This window comes from Coprinopsis cinerea (assembly GCF_000182895.1).
Source record: "Coprinopsis cinerea okayama7#130 chromosome 4 map unlocalized cont3.4, whole genome shotgun sequence".
Lineage (NCBI taxonomy): Eukaryota > Fungi > Basidiomycota > Agaricomycetes > Agaricales > Psathyrellaceae > Coprinopsis > Coprinopsis cinerea.
The window spans coordinates 1,756,313-1,776,215 of record NW_003307541.1 but is presented as its reverse complement, the minus strand read 5'-3'; the positions used below and the strand labels follow the sequence as shown (position 1 = coordinate 1,776,215).

Here is a 19,903-nt window from a genome sequence, read left to right as displayed (position 1 = left end):
CTGGACCGTGTGTCGGCCGAGTGTTGAGTCATTTCCATAAGCGGAAATGGGTTAAAAACTTAAGGACGGGCGGACGGAAAACGCTCCTTCACCTGACACCTCATCCAAAATGGCCTCCATCGCTGCTCGCTCCGCCTCCCAGTCCCTGCGCCGCTCTCTGGCAAAGGCTGCAGTTCGCCCTGCGACTCAGTCTGCAAAATACTCTTTGCTCGCCCGCGCCGCCGTCAACAGGGCCTCTGCCGCAACACCAGCTGGCGTCTCTGCCGTGCAGGTACGTTCTCCAACGTGTTTCACACAACGAGCACAGTCTAATCCCATGTAGGGAGCCCGTGGTGTCAAGACTCTTGACTTTGCCGGCACCAAGGAGACCGTCTACGAGCGAAGCGACTGGCCTCTTCCCAAACTCCAGGAATACTTCAAGAATGACACCCTCGCCATGATTGGCTACGGCTCCCAAGGCCACGGCCAAAGTCTCAACGCCCGCGACAACGGCTTGAACGTCATCGTCGGTGTTCGTGAGGGTGGTGAGAGCTGGAAGCAAGCCATTGGTGACGGATGGGTGCGTGTTTCCTGCCACGTCCCCGACGCGACACGTCCTCTGACTCGTTCTTTCAGGTGCCAGGAGAGACTCTCTTCCCCATTGAGGAGGCCATTAACCGGGGAACTATCATCATGAACTTGCTCTCTGATGCTGCTCAGTCCCAGACCTGGCCTGAGCTTGCCCCTCTTATTACCAAGGGCAAGACCCTCTACTTCTCCCATGGTTTCTCCGTCGTCTACAAGGAGGATACCAAGGTTGTTCCCCCCAAGGACGTCGACGTTATCCTCGTCGCCCCCAAGGGCTCTGGCCGCACCGTCCGAACTCTCTTCAAGGAGGGCCGTGGTATTAACTCCTCCATCGCTGTCTGGCAAGATGTCACCGGCAAGGCCAAGGAGAAGGCCATTGCCCTCGGTGTTGCCGTTGGCTCCGGCTACATGTACGAGACCACCTTCGAGAAGGAGGTCTACTCTGACTTGTACGGTGAACGTGGTGTCGTACGTGTCCTTTTATTTCACCCGAAAGTCTCCGTTCTTACCCATCACTCTTTTACAGCTCATGGGTGCCATCCAAGGTCTCTTCTTGGCTCAATACCAGGTCCTCCGCAAGAATGGCCACACCCCCTCAGAGGCTTTCAACGAGACCGTTGAGGAGGCCACTCAATCCCTGTACCCCTTGATTGGCCAGAAGGGGTATGTGATGTTTCTCTCATCCTCCGTGTGAACTCGTTCTCACGCTTTTAATAGTATGGACTACATGTACAACGCCTGCTCCACCACCGCACGCCGAGGTGCTCTCGACTGGGCCCCCATCTTCGAGAAGGCCAACCTTCCTATCTTCGAGCAGCTCTACGAGAGCGTGAGGAACGGCACTGAGACCCGCAAATCCCTCGAATTCAACGGTCGCTCAACGTACCGTGAAGATCTCGCCAAGGAGCTTGCTGTCATTGACAACCAAGAGATCTGGCGTGCCGGCAAGGTCGTCCGCTCATTGCGACCTGACTACAAGCCTGAGTCTGAGTAAACGCGCGGATTGGGGATTTGGGGGTTGAGCTGTAGTTGTATTCGTTTCTTCTAGCATTCCTTTCTCGCTTTTCTGTTGTAATTCGCAAAAGTACCTACTGGTGCACATATTCACATCACTAATCGCATGCGGGTTTCTACAATGACTTTAGTTCGCGTCGTGAACCTTGAAGATCATAGAGCTGCTGTGCTCTAGGGTTGACTGGAGTCACTCGAGCGAAGAAGCTAGTTGTCGTCTTGGCGATCAAGAAATCGGGCTTGGGGTCTCGTCGCGACCTTTTGCCCTGTTTTGGGCAGCGTCCCCGATTGCTTCACTTCACCTCACTTGAGGTATAAATACCAGAGGAACGAGCAGAATTCCCAACCATCCCAAAGTACTCATGGACACTACTACATGGATAAACCGCAATCTTTACACGTCGCGTACTTCAAATTGGCCTCCTGACAAACCTGGGTGGTTGCAAGACTACAACATGCAATCCTGGCCCACCGTCGACATCCACAACAACCACCTCGAACGGAACTTGAACGAGGTCGCTTACGACTTCGATTACGGTCTCTTGCACAGTTCCCCCTGCGGTGAATGTAGGGCACACATTCAGCATCTCTTGCCACACATACATAAAGGCCACACGCGTCGGTTAGATATCCCTTTTCTCTTTAGCCTCATTTATAGCGCTGCTCGCGAAGAGGGCCTAGGTGAAGGATTACGTCGAGGGAGCGAAGACAATCAACACTTGAGGGCCTTGGTCTCCCTTTTGAATGCCCAACTCGACAATGCCAAAAAGGAAATTATGATCCTCCAGGCGAATCGGAGTGGCTTGTCATCTACCTTGAAATCAAGTGGGTCTAGCGCACCCGCGCTACAGGTCTCCACGGATGTGAACCAAGGAAATGCAGCAGTCACCCAATCTTCTAGGAACCTAACTTGCGAACTGGTCTCTCGTGACAACGAATTCGTTCGAGCTGTATCCCCTATCGATCGCGAAACATACTATTCGTCTCGCCCTCCGTTGTTGCCTACCCGGACATGCGCCGCGCTCTCGGCAGCCCTCCCGACATCACCTAAAACCCAAACAGGGGCGTCAAATCAGCGCTCGACAGCGGCAGCGGCGACATCACCACGACGCAGTGGCCATTCTCAGCAGCAGCAGCAGCAACAACAACAGCAACAACTCTCCCCAAACGCAGGTCCATCATCTCCGACGTCAGCCAGAGGCACTGGGTCTGGCCACCACCGTCGGCACTCTGGCATGTCCAACCCCACCCTCGACGACGATGTATCCGTGTGGTACAAGTACTACAAAGCGAACCTTGCTTCCTGGCCGCGAGGGGTGCGACAGGACACCCAGGGAGGCCCACTGATAACCGATCTACGAGCAGATAGGGCTGTGGCCAAAATGTGTCCAAGGAGTGATTACATTCCTGAGACGACGGAGCCAAGGTCCCCTCCTCTTCAACCTCCTTCGCAACCCACTGCCGGCTCTAGTACTGTCGTCATGGATTTGGAAGCTGAGGGTATCGCCAAACCCCAGCCCCCAAAACCGCTTTTCAAGGCTCTCATGGCCGAGTTGTTCTCCCAGCCAGGATTGTACCAACAGCGAGTCCGAGAACTGGGTTTAACGATCGCTTCGAATCAAGGCCACACTCCTGGCAACGCAGGGCCCTCATACAGGCCATTTGACCAACGATCACTAACTTTCCACGATATCGTCGTCCATCTGACTCAATGCGGGGTAACGTTTGAAATTGCGGAGAGAGACTTTGAGGGGTGGAGTGAGGCTTATTTGGCTGGCGTGAATTGCTCAGTGCCTAAACCGGCTGGCGCGAAGAAGCAACAGACTGCAAGCTCGGCGCCCGTTGTAGATGCGAGGGCTTTCACGCGCCGAAGGTTGCAGCAGTGAGGTCAATCGAGCTTAAAGGGAATTCGCATCCGCACTGTGACATATGAATTGGGCCATCGGGGAATTGGAGTCTTGCAGAATTTTTGGATTCTTGCCGTCTTGCCCGTCCTAACCTAACCATTCACAACGACCACTACTACCTCAGTTAAATGTCTAGGAGCACATAAGGACCTTTGTCATACAAGTCAGGTCTGCAGTACTAATCTTGGTCAAGTTCGCTTTAATTATTGATGTCTATGGCTTGGAGCAACATTGCAGTTTTATTGAGGCATGTTAAACGCGTAGATCAGGCTTGTTTTCTTGAACGACTTCGTCATCGAATGTTCTACAGGTACAGGGGGATCACAGTCTACATGCGCGTGAACCAATGGCAAAACGTGAAAACAAAAAATGGGACCACCGCGGATCGAACGCGGGACCTTTAGAACTTCAGTCTACTGCTCTCCCAACTGAGCTATGCTCCCATCTGAAAGACATTGTCGCCTTGCTTCCTCGTTCCGCCGGCGTCACGATCAGCCATCAAAAGCCGGAGGATGTAAAAGACGCTGGGGCAAATGATCTCTGCAGCCGGTGAACTGTCCGATGTCTTCCCTGTACAAGCACCTACGAATCCACCAAATCTTTGGTGCGAACACAGAGGTTGGGAAGACCGTCCTGACAACAGCACTTGCGAGGGCGTCGACCAAGAAAAAGTTCCCTGTTTTCTACCTCAAGCCTGTGAGCACAGGCGCGATTGAGGATGCCGATGACCAGTGAGTAGTACCTTTCGTGTTCTTGGGGTAGGACTGAGGGACGAAATTCTGCAGTCATATCGTTCGACATGGAGGAAAAGCGTCCAACTTGATTCATTCCGAATGCTTGTTTCGATACGATGACCCGGTCAGTCCTCATCTGGCCGCAAAGAGGAAGACTTCGGAGAATAACAGTCTGGTGTGTGTTTCCGGGTGCTACGCGACTTGTGGTTTGTTGATAGTTTTGGGTATAGATTCCCTCCGACGATGCCCTGGTTGGCTCCATCGCCAACCGTATCCGAGAACACGCAGCCAAAAGCTCGAGGCCGGGCCATATGTACATCGAAACGGCAGGAGGTGGGAGCGACCTCTTACTGCAAAGAAGCACGTTATATTAATCGGTCGAACGGCTTTCAGGTGTACACAGCCCTACGCTTTCTGGTACAACCCAAGCCGACGCATATCGACCTCTGTTCTTGCCAACCATTCTCGTCGGCGATTCCAAACTTGGAGGAATATCGTCCACTATCTCCGGCTACGAGTCGCTGTTGATGAGAGGGTTCATCGTCGACGCGGTAGTCATGTTCAGAGACGAATACTACAGGAACTGGGAGTATCTCACCGAGTACTTCAAGGAAAAGGGTGTGCACGTCGCCGCGGTGGACCCTCCACCTCCCCGGCACTCGGATCCAGCTGCAGACCGCACCGCGACGGAGGAATACTACGATGCAATCACATCGTCCAATGAAGAAAATAGCATTTCACGACTGGTCGATTATCTTGACGCGCGACACGCCATACGTGTACAGGAATTGGAATCTATGCCTGGGCGGACACTCAACAGCATTTGGTGGCCATTTGTCCAACACGGAACGGTGAGGGGAAAGCAAGACGTCACCGTTATCGACAGCGCGTACAAGGACTACTTTAGCGTCGCACAAAACAAGTCCGACTCCCCTCCATCCAAAAGCTTGTTGCATCCCGAATTCGATGGGTCAGCTTCATGGTGGACACAGACTTTGGGCCATGCACACCCAGCCCTGACCATGGCCGCCGCACGCGCCAGTGGGAGATACGGCCACGTTATGTTCCCTCAAGCAACCCACCTTCCGGCTCTCAAACTTGCCGAGCGACTCTTGACCACAGGACCCGGAAAGGGCTGGGCGTCCCGGGTGTTCTTCTCAGACAATGGCTCCACCGGAATGGAGGTCGCCATCAAGATGGCATTGCGCGCATGGTCGATACGAAACGGTGCCGAGCTGACAAGCCAGGAGAAGAAACACCTCGGGATCCTGGGTCTCAAAGGTAGCTACCACGGCGATACTATTGGCGCAATGGACGCATCCGAGGAGGGTGTGTACACCTGTGAATGGCATGAAGCGAAAGGATACTGGTTCGAACCACCCAAGATTGGCATTCAGAACAGCGAAGTAACGATTACAGTCCCGGGTTCCCTATCGTCTTCCCAGAAACCTCACGTTACCAAAGCACCCTCGTTGTCCTGGGTTTACAACGTCGAGGAGCGGATTAACACACCTCTTGGTAGAGCATATGCATTCCAGATTCGACGCGTCCTCGATACCCTTCAGGAGAAGGGGACCAAGCTGGCAGCACTGGTGATTGAGCCTCTCGTCCTAGGTGCAGGTGGGATGATCTTCGTGGATCCCCTCTTCCAGCGCATCTTGGTCGACACCGTCCGCGGTCGTCGTTCCAGGTCTTCCTCCCAGTGGTCTGGCATGCCCGTCATCTTCGATGAAGTCTTCACCGGCCTCTATCGCATCGGCGTCCCGAGTGCTGGCCCACTCCTTGGCGTCAACCCCGACATCTCCGTCAATGCCAAAGTACTCACCGGTGGACTTATCCCTCTTTCCGTCACATTGGCGTCTAAATCTATCTTCGAGGCGTTCTTGAGCGACAAGAAGGCCGAGGCCCTTCTGCATGGTCACTCGTACACTGCTCATCCTATTGGGTGTGAAGTGGCAAACGAGACGCTAATTCAGATCGAGAAACTTGCGAAGAGCGAGGAGTGGAAAAAGGCGAGGGAGAAGTGGGCACCTGCTGAGGGAGAGGAGAGCACTGTCTGGAGTCTATGGGATCCTCAGTTTGTTACTGAAATCTCCAAGCTTCCGTCAGTTAATGAGGTGATGGCGTTGGGTAGCGTATTGGCAATCGATTTCAAGGATCCTGCCAAAGGTGAGTTGTTGGTGCTCGAAGACGGCTGAATGGTCAGTTCACCTCCCAATTCAGGCTACACGTCTTTCTTCGCCCAAAATCTACTGCAACCATTGAAGGGGCCTTCCGAGCAGAAAGGGAATTTATCACCAGCACCTGGTGGTGCACCTTATGGAGTCAACTACCGGACCCTGGGCAATGTTGGATACTTTATGACGAGCCTAAACACCACTCCAGCCGTTATTAGATCTCTAGAGGATAGGATATGGTCAGTCCTGTCAAACTAATATACATGGCTATTAGATATTATAGCATCTACGGCAAGAAACAAATAACAGAAGGGAATACAGCCTAGCTTCGCCAATACTGTGCCAGATCATGAATCCTATCCAACACAACGGTGAAATAAGACGTCTCGTTCAACAGAGTCTCAAAGTGCTTGATGGCATCTTCCTCGCTCAAGTCCAGCCTAAACTTCTCCTGGATCTGTTCATGTACGTCTCGGTGCTTGATGTCTGGGATATTGGCGTCGACCATAAGGGCGACCAAGTTGAGGATGAGATTGGCGCTCTTCCGGAGAATGCTGAAGGCGGTAAAGCAGTAGTTCTTGAAGCGCATGTAGTGAGGGGATTGCGCGCCGCCCATGCCATCGACCATCTCTTTACAAACTTTAACGGCTGGTGGGAAAGGTTTGGGATCTCGTCCGAGGATGTAGCCGAAGTCGACATGGAAGAAGTGACCTGTATGGGCATGTCAATCGTGCGTCCTGAGCGCCAGGGGCCGGCTGTCAGGGCTTACCATCAGGTGCAATGAGAAGGTTGTCCAAATGGCGATCTCCAACTCCAAGGATATATGTTACAACGCAATAGCCAGCTACATCGACAATGAGTACGCACTCGATATCCAAGAATGAAGCAACGTACCACAACTGCGAACAAATGTGTCAATCACGCTTGGTTCGACACCAGACGTCCCAACGCTACCCTCATCGGGATTGTTGACCCTGAGGTAATTCAGCACATTTCCATGTTCGCTGACAATTGCAGCGATGGTCTTGCTCGGTATGAATTGGACCATTCCTTGAAGGGGACCGGTGGCCAGGACGTCATACGGACTCAGTTTCAGGTCCAGATTCTCCTTCCTCAGGAGTTGATCCATGAGAGTAAAGAGCTGAATAACGAGCTGATCTTGCCGCATGTCGTCACCGTCCTTGAAAATAACCGGGTACTCTGAGCCGTCCGAACATTGGAAATATAGAAGGAGAGGGTAGAGGTTCGATTTGAACACGGATGACTTCTCTGGGATGATCCCCGTCACCTCGATCTTGGCGTTTAGAGGCAGAGGTAATGGTGGCATAGAGGCGAGGTTATTCTTGGAATCCGAGATGAGTGCACGGAGTTTCTCGATCTTCTTTGGACGGGGGTCTTTGGATATCCGCAGTTCACGAGCACGCTTGGCGAGTGTGTCGACCAAGAGACCCTGTCGTCGCATGAGTTCTCGGCGTTCTGAACCACCCTCTGCCTGTGCAAATCGTCAGGCTCGGACGAGCTACGCCACTGAAAGACACGAACCTCCAGGATCTTATTCATGAACTTGAAGACGACACGACCGTACATTTTAGCCATGACACGGTCCTCCAGTGCAACCTCCACCATCAAATACCAATACAGGCGGTTGCCCATTATCGGATTCCTGACTCCCCGAGCGATCAGGAAATCCGTTAGACCACTGTCGTCATATGATATTGCACTTGTCGTCGTCCTAGAGGATCGCTGCTCACTGGCTGCGCTTTCAAACTTAAGCGCTTGAACTAATTGCAATAGGTATCCCAGCAGTTCCTGAAGGAAAAAGATCAAATCAGATCCATGCTTGAGTAAAGCGAGCGTTACTTACGTCGTCGTCTGCTCTGCTCAATTGCTTTACAGCGAATGCTCGGACTCGCGAGTCTACAGTACTCGGACCAAGTAGCTCTAATGCATCGTCCGTGTCAATCTCTGTCCACTGGGGAAGTAGTTCCTCGACGGCCTGCTTGACTTCCGAAGAATCTCTCCACGTTACAGATTTCAGGAACTTGGTCAGGCCACGCTTGTCCCTAGCGAGATAGAAACGGAATTTCCAGATGAGATCCTTCTCTTCCGATGTCAATTGCTGGCTTGGGGAATAGTTGAGAATATGCTGTAAAGTCCAGATTTAGCATGAACCAAGGAAAAGCCAGGCCAAAGACGCACTGTTAGTTCGTCACGAATCTTGGCATTGGGTTTGAGTTCACGATCGTAGGGGCTACTTCTGTGGCTTCGAACCAGTCGACGGTGCTTGTCCTCCACCGGGTTCTCGTTGGTGATATCTGGATCAACTACACCCCAGAGGCTAGGATCGTTCACAAAGGTTGCGGAGATCTGAGGGGCAGACGGTGCCTGGGTTACAGTCGTCAAAGTCGTAGTCGTTGTGGTAGCAGCGGCCGAAGTGGATGCAACTGGCTCCGGTTCACAGAAGATTACGGGAAAGTCGAACCTCGGTAGGTCGATGTACAGGAACAGGTTCTCTGACTTCTCCGTTTCAGCCTGGTGACTCGACGGAGTAAGGATCTCTGTTCAACGACCAAAAAGGGAGGGAGAGAATGCGCACTGCGTGGATCTCCTCCATCTTCCTGAATGCCATGGTATCCAACCAGTCGTTCTTGGGTAGATCCCCGCGTTCGTACTTTTTGACTAACTGTGCGGATTGTGAGACGGTGCAATCGAAAGACGGAATCTGCTCACCTTCTCTAGCCTCCCCATTTCATCCCTGATCGCCAGTTTGCTGGGCGTTGTCGTTTCAACGGACCCGTCGGCCTCGACACCTGGCCAAAGGAGTAGCCGATGCTTCCCCCTTCGCAGCGTCCTAAAGCAACGGTCATGATTCAGCGAAACTTGGACAGTAGAGCCACGCACCATTTCTTGCCAAACAATCGGAATGTAGAGCCGCCTACGGGAACAGCGGTTCTTGGTCCTCCAATATCCCAGACAGTAAAGGTGATCTGAGAGCTCGCCGGTAGGTCGCAGTATCGAACGGGAAAGGTTATCCATTCATTCCACCTTCATGTCGTTTCAGCTCAGAGTCACATTGTCCCATAAGGAAGTTATCGCACGTATAAGAGTTCTTGAAGGCTTTGAATGGCGTTCGATATGGGATTGTAAGTGGCTTGTTGTCGGCAATAAGCTGGCAGGTGACATAGAGGTCTGAAAGTGTTCTTGGAAAGGAACAGGGCATTCGTGTCATTCACTTTGACCAGTTTGGGGTAGAAGACGCACATACGCTTGCTGTACGCCGTGAAACCTGAGGTCTGGGTTCTCTAGAACTTCGGTGAACGACTTGGGTTTGCGGATTCCCTCTAATTGGGATCTGAAGCGCCCGTGTCATTACTTCACAGGGAACGATGAATCGACATTGAAGACTTACATTCGAAAGGTAACCGGTAGCTTCAAGTCAGAAAGCCTAGCGAAAGTAAAGTCGTCGCGATTGTCTTTGTCCATCGTCGAGAACAGCGAGCGCGACGCGACGGGCGATGGTGGACGTCAATTACCAAGCCGGAGGATGCCATAACAAGACACCTCCAATCATTGATCAAAACTCTGCAACTCTATCCTTCTCACTCTTCCAACTTCAAAATGCCGGCTGTTACGCTCATCGAGACCGTGCCCACCTTCGTGAGCGAAGAGGAATACAAAAGTCTGATTCAATCGACACCAAGCTCGTTTAATGATCTCCCGCCGGTCGTGAAATGGAAGGGAGATAACGTTTCCGTGGTCTTGGAGCCTCCAGTCGAAGGATTCACCGAGCAAGACGCGGCGAGTGGAACTCTGTTGGTTCTGACAAGGTATGTCGCACTTGTATCAGCTGTCGAACTGTATTGATCACCGAGCAGTGTCCTTGTCTTTGTGTCTTCTACGGGAAAGGCTTTCCAAGTCGAATACCCTTCCATCACACTCCACGCAGTTTCCAAGAGCGGTTCAAAACCGTCAATCTACTGTCAACTTGATGAAGAAAATCTTGTAGTGGCTACTGAACCGTCGACAAATGGAGCTGGCGCCAACGGCGACGAAGAGGCTGCCGAAGAGCAGGAATACACTGATGTTCGTGAACTGAGCATCATTCCCTCTTCATCGGATTCCCGTGCGTGCTGTGTCTTCTTCATCTTATCAAAATCCGTACACTGACCGAGGGACATAGTCGATCCCATCTTCGAAGCCTTGTCAGATTGTGCATCATTACACCCTGACAAGATGGATGAGGACGATGATATGGATGACTCGGCATTCATCGCCAGCGATTCCACCTTCGAAGTGTTTACGGGAGACGGAGACCAGGAATTGAGCGAAGTAGGCAAGGTTCGCAGTGATTTCCTCAATGATAATAGATATGCGCCATACTAGACCAACTTTTTTTTCTTTCTGGTTCCATCGCACGCTCTCCTCTCGGTCAGGCTGCCCTTGCCCACCTCGAATCAATCATCGACGATCCGTTCGATAAAAAATCAGAATCTTCAGAGGGGAAGGAGGAAGAGAAGTCCAAGTAATTTGTTCAGGGATTACTTATTGGGTTCCACCGGGGTATGTAGCTCCCATGTCCGGGCATACTCGATGTATACTTAGACGAACAATATTGTACAACATTAACAAAATCAGGTCAGGATCTGTAGCCCTCACTGGTATAAGAGGGAGGTCTCGTCCTCGGCACATGCATTGAGGTACTTGCTGCCATCGAACGAGGCCCTTGAACTCTTCCTGCTCCTCGCGACGCAATACTGCTCCTGTCATCTTCGCTTGGGTTTGAAGGAACCAAGAAGCGCAAAGGCGTTTTCTCGTTCTTTCCGCTACTATATTGAGACGCTGGCCCGGATGATGTCGACGGCGAGACCGGGGCAGGGGTGTGAGGCACGTAGCTTAAGTCCGTTCCGCTTCTCGTCGGACTGTAATTGGAGGCAGATAATGGGACAGCACTGGATAGTGGCCCCAAGGAAGATTTCTGGTAGTACACCGGGGAGGATGTGGTCGCTGAGCCTGGGGAATGCAAGCTCGACAATGTCGGGTCACCGGCACTACTCCCACCGTACAAGTTCAAAGGATCGAACTCGGTGGTAGTACTGGCGGTGGGGACTTGTGTGAGACGAGGCTCACGGTACCGTGGAGGCGGGACATCTTCGGCGTCTATGCTGTCCGGATGGACATAGTTTGCAGTGGGCGGCGGGGGTTGGCGCCTGGACTTTCGCCGTCGATAGAACCAGAACAGAAAGGCTCCGAGTACAAGCACGGAAAAGATAGAAAGACCAACTGAGAGTCCAAGGATCATGGGGATGTCTCTTGAGTTTGAAGGCGGTTCCAAGTCCGTGATTGGGCGATTGCTCTCAGTCGGTCTATGACCCGTGGAGGAAGACGCAGAGGAGGATGTTTCGCTGGGTACGGGTGGCGGACGAGGTGAAGTGGGTGGCGGTAGCACCGCTCCTGGAACGGGGCTATTGTGCCCAGATTAAACAAAGGCGTAGTAAGAGTGCTGAAATTCACGTACGTGTATTCGAGCCTATCGAAGGCTAGCCAGACCTGGGGCTCTCCTGCATCCACGTCAATGGTGTACTCAACGCGTATTGTATGCCGCCAAGGGGGAAGCCTCTCTCTCCACATTAAAATCAGCCCTGGAATGAATGGATCTTGGGGCATATCCGGATACCACCAATGGTTGTATGGCAAAGGAGCGGGATCGACGCGAGTTTCGTTTACATAAAATGCGATATTGGCAACGTTCTCGCTGATGAGAATTCAATCTCAACTAGTTGTGCAAATCATATCAATTGTCACTCACGTAGGGAGGTCGCTGTTTGTTATTTGATGCACGTTGGTGAACAAGGTAAAGAATGCCGTGGCTTCTATCCCTGCTCAGGGAGATTAGATGTCTATTCACTGCCCTCAATGAACTGATGCTCGTACCGGCGAACTCCAGGGTGATATTGGCTTGAGGGAACGTCTAAGGGACGACGGTTATCATTACGTGGGGCAAGGACTGCCAAAGCATCTCACCGGTTGGACAGTCGTCCAAGTGCCTTGTCAAGAAGTCGACAATTAGCATCATACTCGTTTGCAGCGGATCGCGCAACTCACCATTATAAGCTGATTCCTCTACAATTCCAACCTCATCTGCCGAACGACAGTCAGGGCAAATAAACTGCGGGGTCCATGCTTCAGGAGGGCTGTAGACAACACTAGGGTCAGTGTCGTCTATGTTCACCAATCGTTCTGCCATAATTCAAGAAGAACGAGCTGGAGCATTCAGGGACGAGACGGGGTTGGATGTGGGACGCGCAGCCAGTGCAGGAGGGGAGCGGGGATATGGGAATGGCCGAGGTGGGTTGTTTTCAAGTTTGGGGATTTATTCCAGATATATCCCAACTGCAACCTGCGATGCTTCTTTTCAGCACCATGTGGGACGCGCTAACAGCACTTGAATTAGAGTTTCCTTGCAGAACAGGGAATTTTTTTGGTAAGGATCTATCACTGGAGATTCTTGTCCTGAATTCGAAGGATGGAAGGGCACATGATTATCACCAGTCGCTGTTAGTCGCTCCTATGCTTCTTGGCAAACGGCGAGCGCGGTGTTTCCGGACAGGCGGATACATGGTTGAGGTGAGAACATCGAGGTCCACAGTTGGGCGTCATAGGCCCTTTGTTTGGCGGGGTGCAAACAATGCCGGGTGCCTTGAACTGAATCTTCCAAAACGGACCTTCGACTTGGTTAAGAAGCACATCATTTACTACATTCATACATGTCGTCAAATAGGTTAAGGGGTACACTAGGGCATGATCGTAACATTACAGCCGCTGGAGAGCGTCAAGACCGACTAGGCTTTTTTCGTCGTGTCTATTTTCGTAAAGCTCGCTGCTAGCGTAGTCCTAGGCGAGTTGTGGAAAGATGGAAGTGGTCCCCAATCGAAAGACGGGACAGGCGGTGTCGTAGGAGGCGTCCCTGGAGTCTTCTTCAACTGCACCGTGCTGTGTTTCTTGGGAACTGTGGCCCCACGCCGTCCAGTTGGGACTGGCGAACTCGGGGTGGAGTCGCTTGCGGGCAGGCTCCAACTGGATGTTGACGGAGGCGGCGGGGTAAAGACGACTCCAGATAGGTCAATCGGTACCGCTGGTCCCCCAAAGGCTGCTTCAGAGGGCGGCTTCTTGGCGGGTGTGTTGGTAGAGGTGAATGCTACAGGCGGCGGAGTGGCCGAGTTGACCTTGACGTTTAGCAGTGGCTCCTTCCGCGCAGACAACAGTGCCTTCTTGAGCCTATGAGCTGACCTCTCAGCATTCAGAGCAGCAGCTGTCACAGCCGCCACGTTGGGAGTGACGTTGTACGGCTGTCTTCGGACGGGATCCGGCAAGCGAGCATCCCTAGCTGGGGTTGAAGGAGTGCTGGGTTGATCTTCGAGGTTGAGCTTGGCAGCACGGGCCACAAGTTGGGAAACATCGTCGGCTTGTTGCGAAATCGCTAGCTCGATGTTGCGGAAGGTCCTATTCACGATGTCCAAAGTCGGGGCCCTGAAAAACGGTCGGCCACTTAGATCTGGACGAAGGGATAAATGATACCCACTTGATCGAAACCTTTCCAGTGGTGGCCTGTGCCAGCTTTTTCTTCGAGCTCTGGAGATGCGACTCCAATTTGGTTATACGGTCACGGACATTCTGAGCAGGAAAGTATTATAAGTGGCTGGGCTGCGAAAGGGATCTGGCTTTGAGCTTACCCTCACGGTCTTCCGCAGGTGGGTTTGAGATTCGCTGTGCTCAGGCCCCAAACTCCTCATCTTGAGCATTTTGGCAAAGTCGGCATCGTTTTGAGCTTTGTTGAACCTAATTATCTCCTCGCGTCGGGTATTAGCTGCAATGTATTTTATCAATACCGATCAGAAAGATAGAATCTACAATCATACCCTTCAACATGCTGCTCCTCAGTTCACGAACTGCCTGCTTGACCTCCTCCCTCTGTTTCTCCAACTCATCGAGGTCTTCTCCAAGTTTCAGCATCACTTGGCCGAACTGCTTCAAATCACCAAGCGCCCACTTGGATTTATCTCCAAGGTCGGCTTTCTGCCACGATCCACCGGCCGACTTTCCAAACTCTTCTCGTTTCTGGTTCACCTGTTGAGCGCGTTTTCGAAGCTAACAAAACATCAGTAACGGAACGTGGCGAGGAAAAAAAGGAGTGACAAACCTCCGCCAGTTCCTTGTCGATACTCATGATCAGCAAGGCACATTCCTTCTGCATTCCCTCCTCCATGGTGAGTTCAGGAGGGGGTGGTGCAGATTTGGGTGCAGGAGCGCCGAATGCTGAAGGCGTTGCGGGTGCGGGTTGTGGGGTGGATTTAAATGCTGATCCAAATGGCGAGGCCCCAAAGGGGGAGGGGGTTGCCTGGCCTGCAGCCGGGACCGCAGTCGGCGCTGGTTTGGTACCAAACGCCCCCGTACTGCCGAAGAGGCTGGTAGACCCGGCAGCAGGCGGTGTTGGTTGCGCACCAAAGAACCCCGTACTGCTGAGCGCACTGGGAGTGGATGCTGGCGCAGTGGAGGGCGCGGGCAATGAAGGTTTGGTACCGAAAAAGCCAGTGCTACCGAATGTGCTGGAAGCGGGGGCGGACGACGGTGCAGGCGAAGCGGGTTTAGCGCCAAACGCGCCTGTGCTGCCAAAGAGACTTCCAGGTGCGGCTGGGGGTGTCGGAGACGAAGTTGGCTTCAAGCTGAATGACGGCAAACCGAATGGCGTTGCTTCTTTACTGGAGGGTGGAGTGGCGAAGGAACTCGGCTGAGCAGTGGGTGCTGCCGCACCAAAAGTGCCGAACGGGGATGGTTGCGTATTCCCGAACAGAGGTTTCGAAAACACAGACGCTGGCGAAGGGCTCTCTGCCTTCGCGGCAGTGTCAGAGGTGGAAGCTGGACGGGGTGGAACGACAGCAGGTGCCAAGACGGGGGTCGGAGGCACAGAGATTGATGCGGGAGCACTGAAAGTGGAAAGGAGGGGCGGGGTCTTTGGTCGTTTAGTAGCTGGTTCTGCGGACTCCTTCGAGGGCTCTTCTTTCGAGGGAAGTGGCGGTGTGAGCTTCTTGGTCTCGTCCTCATCCTCTTGACCGTCATCGCTCGATAGAGGCGTACCAGCCAAAGGAGAACTGCGAACAGGCCGGGTGCTCGGACGTCCAAGACCGATTCCGAATGGCGACGACGGAGAAGGAGACGGGCTTTTGCGCATCACCTCTTTCTCAGGAGTGTCTGGTGGTGTGGTGCTCGCTGCTCGTTCCTTCCCCTTCTCAGAAACCGTTGACTCGGCAGGGGTGACCTTGACATCAGGAACTTCCGGTTGAGGCGTGCTCGAAGAACGTTCGACTTCCTTCTTCGGTGAAGTGGCTGTGGGTGACCCTGGAGGACTGAGTTCTTCTTCCGACTCCCCTTCACTTCCTTCTTCCTCGTCAGATTCGTCCCCGGAAGATGGAACATAGTCTTCATCCTCTTCTTCCTCGTCAGATACATAATCATCTGAGCGGTCGTCTTCAATACCTTCCTCCTCTGCGATATTAACATACGAACTCGATGCAGAGAGGATTTCGACAATGGATGGAGAAAGTAAGGGCTTGTCAGTGCCACCCTCACTTTCTGTATCCTCCGCCTTCTCTCCTCGGTCCTCTTCCTTCTTGACGTCCTCCTTCTCCTCGGTCTTTCCTTCGTCCTTGGTGGTAGATTCATCTTTGACCTTCGGGAAAGTAAATACATGTTTATCAGCCTTGGCGGGAGGAGGTGAAGCGGTGGTCTCCTCAACTTTGCCCGTTTTGACTTCCTTTGCCTTCTCCTTGTCAGATTCCTTGGCTTCATCAGCGCTACCTTTCTCCTTCAAGACGTCGCTAAACGACTTGGCGGATCCAGCAGCAAAGGCGCTGAAAGCAGTAGGGCCACTACTGAAGGCGCCGAATCCACCGGTTGTTGGCTTGGTAGTCGAAGCGGGGGTAGGAGAGGAGCCAGCATTGACAGTTCCGAACGGCGATTTTCCTCCCAAGGGCGATGGGGCACCGAATGCTGGCGTGCTACCCAAAGCCGAAGTTGCGCCAAACATTGGCTTACTCCCTAATGCGGAAGGAGAACCAAATGCCGGTGTAGTAGTTGCGGCAGGTTTTTGGCCAAATACTGAAGGAGGCGTTGAAGGCGTTCCAGACAGCGCAAACGCGGAGGTTGTAGGCGGTTTGTCATCTTTCTTGAAGAAGGGCGAAGATTCCGGGGTCGTTGAACCAAACGCTCCAAAGCCGGTGGCAGGACGGAGCACGGACGACGAAGATGTTCCAAAAGAAGGCGGTGTTTTGGGGGGTTGTGTCGTTCCAAATGCAACCGCAGGTGTGCTTTCCTTGGAACCGAATGGCGGCGAGGAAGGCACAGGTTCAGGAGAGGAGGGTGGCGACGTCAGGCCAGCTGGCGTTGGCTTCGCTGGAGTCGATGGTTCCTTCGGCTTCTCGAAAGGACTCTTGGCTGTTTCCTCCTTCTTCTCCTGCTGAGAGGAGCTGCCAAACGCGCTGGGCTGCCCCACAAAAGCGGAGAAACCGCCGTTACCAAATACGCTCTTGGGCGCCTCTTCCTTCTTCTCGGCAGAGCTTCCGAAAGCACTGGGCTGCCCAGCAAAGGCAGAGAATCCACCGCCAAACACACTCTTGGGTTCTTCCTTCTTCTCTGGTTGAACAGTGCTGCCAAACGAACTTGGTTTTCCGGCAAATGCAGAGAAGCCGCCTCCACCAAAGGTGCTCTTGGGTGCTTCTTCCTTCTTTTCCGTAGTCACCGCAGCTGTAATATTATCAGCGCCTGTACTAGTATGAGCCACACGAAACGCACCCTGAGGGGTCTCGTCCTTAGTTTCTGTCTTGACATCTGTGAGTGAAACAGGCTTGCTGGCCCATGCACCAAAACCACCAGCTGCGCTTGCATTGGATCCGAAAGCACTCGTTGCTGGCGCAGCAGCTTTGGTGCCAAATGCGCTTTGCCCAAAGGCAGGTTGACCAAACGAAGGCTGACCAAAGGCCGACGTGCCGAAGCCGGTCTGTCCAAAAGCTGGCGCGCTGGCTGGCTTTCCAAACGTGCTAGTTGCTGGCGCTGCAGATGAGGTACCGAACCCTGTCTGTCCAAAAGCCGGGGCTGTTGCTGGTTTTGCAAAGGCACTTGTTGCTGGAGTCGCTGACGCGCCAAACGCACTGACAGCAGGTGCGCTAGGTTTGCTAAATGGACTGTCGGGATTAGCCCCGAAAGCTGCGCCAAACCCGGTAGCTGGTTTCAAGATTCCACCTCCAGTCGTATTGCCGAATGCACTCCCAGTTGTCGAATTATTTGAGTTCCCAAACGAGCCAAACATCCCTCCAGCACTGGGTTTAGACGAATTTGATGTGGTATTACTGGAGCCCAACGAGAGTCCTCCAAACGATGGGGTGTCATCTGCCATGGAGGCCTCCCTAGTCATATCGGAGGCAGGCGCTGCACCGCCGAATACAGATGGAGGGGAAGCAGCGGCGTTATTGTTGTTCGATGCACCAAATGACGATCCACCAAACACGTTTGTTGTACTTGTGGAATTTGCAAGGGAACTGAATGCTGAAGTGCCGCTGCCGAATCCAGAGTTCCCGGTGTTAGCAAAGGACCCGAAGCCTGAGGTTCCAGTAGAACCAAAGGCGGAAGTCGACGTCGTCCCTGCATTGCCAAAGGGCGACGTCGTGGCGGCCGTGGATGGCTGCGATCCAAATGGTGAACTGGTGTTCTGAGACCCAAACGGTGAACTAGTAATGGTCGCTTGTGACCCGAAGGCCGAAGTCGTAGCACCCGCGCCAAATGCCGTTGTAGATCCAGCGAAGCTGGCAAAGCCACCGGTTGTAGGGGCAGCAGCAGGTTTAGGCGCTTGTCCAAAGCCCGTTGACCCGAATGCAGGTTGACCAAAGGAAGGCTGGCCAAATGCACTTGTGGAAGTTGATGTGGCACCGAAGGGGGAAGTGGTGGTTGGTTTTACAGGCGACTCGGCTGCCATCGAGGTGTCTGATTGAATGGCGGGTGGTGCTGGGACGGTCCCTGTTACCATCAAGGGATACGGTTTGGAATGCTCGAGGTACCATCCCTGGATAGTTCCATCGTTGAGGTAGACGTAAATTGTTGGCGTCGAGAGGGACGTGTCCGTCAAGTCTGCGTCCATTGACAGCATCATTGTATCCTCGTCATCCTTGTTGAGTGGCAAAGAGACGGGGTTCTCTTGCGATTGCTGATACCATGAGTGGCCTTCGTGCGCCAATATCTCAATGTCAACTGAAGTCGCATCTCCATAGACAACAAGAGACTTGGAATGATCGGCGGTACCTGCATCTTCATCCCATTTGGGCAACTGGACGGTGTATGGTGATTGAAATGTGCGGTCCCCGGACGCGAAAGGATGCGTCAACGAGTAATACACTCCAGTGGATGTCTTTGTGTCGATTGAAACGACGTGAAGTGTGAGATTGCTCGAGTCTTGCGGGTCGGTATAGCTGGTGCGGAAGGTATGACCGGGACCTGTCCAGCTGAGTGACATGAGTGTGCCTTGGAATGTGGGCGGAATGTGTTTATGTGGTGCGGTCATATTCGTCAATGCGTAGGTCAAAATGTCACCGGATTTCAGGCCGATTGCAATGTGCTTTCCTTTGGGAGACCATGCGACTGCAAACGCGATGAGTTGTCAGCGCAGAGCCGAATTGGGCGTACACACCTGCCATGGGGTTGGTATCCGCGTCGCTCGCCGTCCATCCTCCCTGTGGTTCCAACTTTGTATTGAAAACCTGAATGGTCCCATTTCCAACAATCGCAACCTTGTCGACAAGGTTTGGCTCTGTACCGGGATTTGGGAGAATTTGTCGCAGTGGTGCGGATTGAAGCTGAACCGTATGTTCGGGTTGAACTGGACCTTCTCCAGGTGAAAGGATCGTTGACGAGTTGAATGATAGTACTGATCCTCCTTCTATTCCGACGAGGAGGCTTGTATCGTGATTGGCGAATGTTAGGATGTTAGGCTTTCCCTGGGGTAGAGCTATCCTTCGTTTGGGGCTAAAGTCGTTGTCGCTGTCCTCTTTTGCCTCCTTCAAGGCAGACCTCAGGTCGGATACAGGTGAGAGAACAATTTCTACAAGGAGGAAAGTTCAGACGCGTTATTGAAATAGTCCAGAAAAGACGCACCATAAGAAGAGCCGTCAAACCGAGCAGCAGCAAACCATCCGCGCGAGTTCGCAATAGCAAGAAGGTGATAGTTCGTTTCAGGCGTTGCTTCATACGCTTTCGAAACTGATATCCTAGCCTTCTTGTTCAAAAGACGAAACTGCGGATACTATTCACAAGAAACTGTATTCAGCAAACTCGAACGCCAATTCCAACTCCAAACTTACATTGAATCCATCTGAAAGAGGGTTTTTTGCTGTAGGCTCTATTGAGACCTGGGACTGTGCAGGCCGAACGAGAGGTGTCGTGCTCATCGTCGAGGCCACGGGCACAG

At 52.9% G+C, this 19,903-nt stretch overlaps 7 protein-coding genes and 1 non-coding gene across 8 annotated transcripts; 4 read left to right on the top strand and 4 right to left on the bottom strand.

The window, feature by feature from the left end:
• The first annotated feature begins 99 nt into the window (after nucleotides 1-99).
• Nucleotides 100-1,701, top strand: CC1G_06305 (ketol-acid reductoisomerase). Its single transcript, XM_001836168.2, has 5 exons — nucleotides 100-271; nucleotides 323-559; nucleotides 616-1,035; nucleotides 1,094-1,230; nucleotides 1,285-1,701. The coding sequence occupies exons 1-5, from the start codon at nucleotides 110-112 to the stop codon at nucleotides 1,559-1,561; spliced, it is 1,233 nt and encodes a 410-aa protein (XP_001836220.1). The 5' UTR covers nucleotides 100-109; the 3' UTR covers nucleotides 1,562-1,701.
• A 239-nt stretch (nucleotides 1,702-1,940) lies between these two features.
• Nucleotides 1,941-3,464, top strand: CC1G_06304 (hypothetical protein; the record flags this gene model as incomplete). The annotated part of the gene is made up of 1 exon (XM_001836167.2): nucleotides 1,941-3,464. One exon carries the CDS (start codon nucleotides 1,941-1,943, stop codon nucleotides 3,462-3,464), a length of 1,524 nt encoding a protein of 507 aa, XP_001836219.2.
• A 391-nt stretch (nucleotides 3,465-3,855) lies between these two features.
• On the bottom strand, nucleotides 3,856-3,928 carry CC1G_20091. Its single transcript has one exon. It is a non-coding gene; the product is annotated as a tRNA-Phe (tRNA).
• A 118-nt stretch (nucleotides 3,929-4,046) lies between these two features.
• Nucleotides 4,047-6,654, top strand: CC1G_06303 (onanonoxo-7-onima-8-eninoihtemlysoneda; the record flags this gene model as incomplete). The annotated part of the gene is made up of 5 exons (XM_001836166.2): nucleotides 4,047-4,216; nucleotides 4,271-4,394; nucleotides 4,450-4,552; nucleotides 4,613-6,388; nucleotides 6,443-6,654. The coding sequence occupies 5 exons, from the start codon at nucleotides 4,047-4,049 to the stop codon at nucleotides 6,652-6,654; spliced, it is 2,385 nt and encodes a 794-aa protein (XP_001836218.2).
• A 64-nt stretch (nucleotides 6,655-6,718) lies between these two features.
• CC1G_06302 (atypical/PIKK/PI3K protein kinase) lies at nucleotides 6,719-9,923 on the bottom strand (the record flags this gene model as incomplete). The annotated part of the gene is made up of 12 exons (XM_001836165.2): nucleotides 9,806-9,923; nucleotides 9,662-9,748; nucleotides 9,495-9,596; nucleotides 9,298-9,441; nucleotides 9,127-9,247; nucleotides 8,993-9,079; nucleotides 8,596-8,928; nucleotides 8,261-8,542; nucleotides 7,939-8,205; nucleotides 7,291-7,888; nucleotides 7,166-7,240; nucleotides 6,719-7,107 (listed from the first exon to the last, which is right to left on the bottom strand). Exons 1-12 carry the CDS (start codon nucleotides 9,877-9,879, stop codon nucleotides 6,719-6,721), a joined length of 2,559 nt encoding a protein of 852 aa, XP_001836217.2. The 5' UTR covers nucleotides 9,880-9,923.
• Nucleotides 9,924-10,014: 91 nt separating this feature from the next.
• CC1G_06301 (hypothetical protein) lies at nucleotides 10,015-10,922 on the top strand (the record flags this gene model as incomplete). Its single annotated transcript, XM_001836164.1, has 4 exons — nucleotides 10,015-10,223; nucleotides 10,272-10,519; nucleotides 10,577-10,734; nucleotides 10,830-10,922. The coding sequence occupies 4 exons, from the start codon at nucleotides 10,015-10,017 to the stop codon at nucleotides 10,920-10,922; spliced, it is 708 nt and encodes a 235-aa protein (XP_001836216.1).
• A 110-nt stretch (nucleotides 10,923-11,032) lies between these two features.
• On the bottom strand, nucleotides 11,033-12,737 carry CC1G_06300 (hypothetical protein; the record flags this gene model as incomplete). Its single annotated transcript, XM_001836163.2, has 6 exons — nucleotides 12,499-12,737; nucleotides 12,418-12,440; nucleotides 12,328-12,364; nucleotides 12,203-12,272; nucleotides 11,912-12,148; nucleotides 11,033-11,858 (listed from the first exon to the last, which is right to left on the bottom strand). Exons 1-6 carry the CDS (start codon nucleotides 12,638-12,640, stop codon nucleotides 11,033-11,035), a joined length of 1,335 nt encoding a protein of 444 aa, XP_001836215.2. The 5' UTR covers nucleotides 12,641-12,737.
• Nucleotides 12,738-13,235: 498 nt separating this feature from the next.
• On the bottom strand, nucleotides 13,236-19,883 carry CC1G_06299 (hypothetical protein; the record flags this gene model as incomplete). Its single annotated transcript, XM_001836162.2, has 9 exons — nucleotides 13,236-13,923; nucleotides 13,976-14,067; nucleotides 14,127-14,260; nucleotides 14,313-14,541; nucleotides 14,594-17,193; nucleotides 17,242-19,077; nucleotides 19,127-19,537; nucleotides 19,591-19,738; nucleotides 19,797-19,883. The coding sequence occupies 9 exons, from the start codon at nucleotides 19,881-19,883 to the stop codon at nucleotides 13,236-13,238; spliced, it is 6,225 nt and encodes a 2,074-aa protein (XP_001836214.2).
• Between the last annotated feature and the right edge of the window lie 20 nt (nucleotides 19,884-19,903).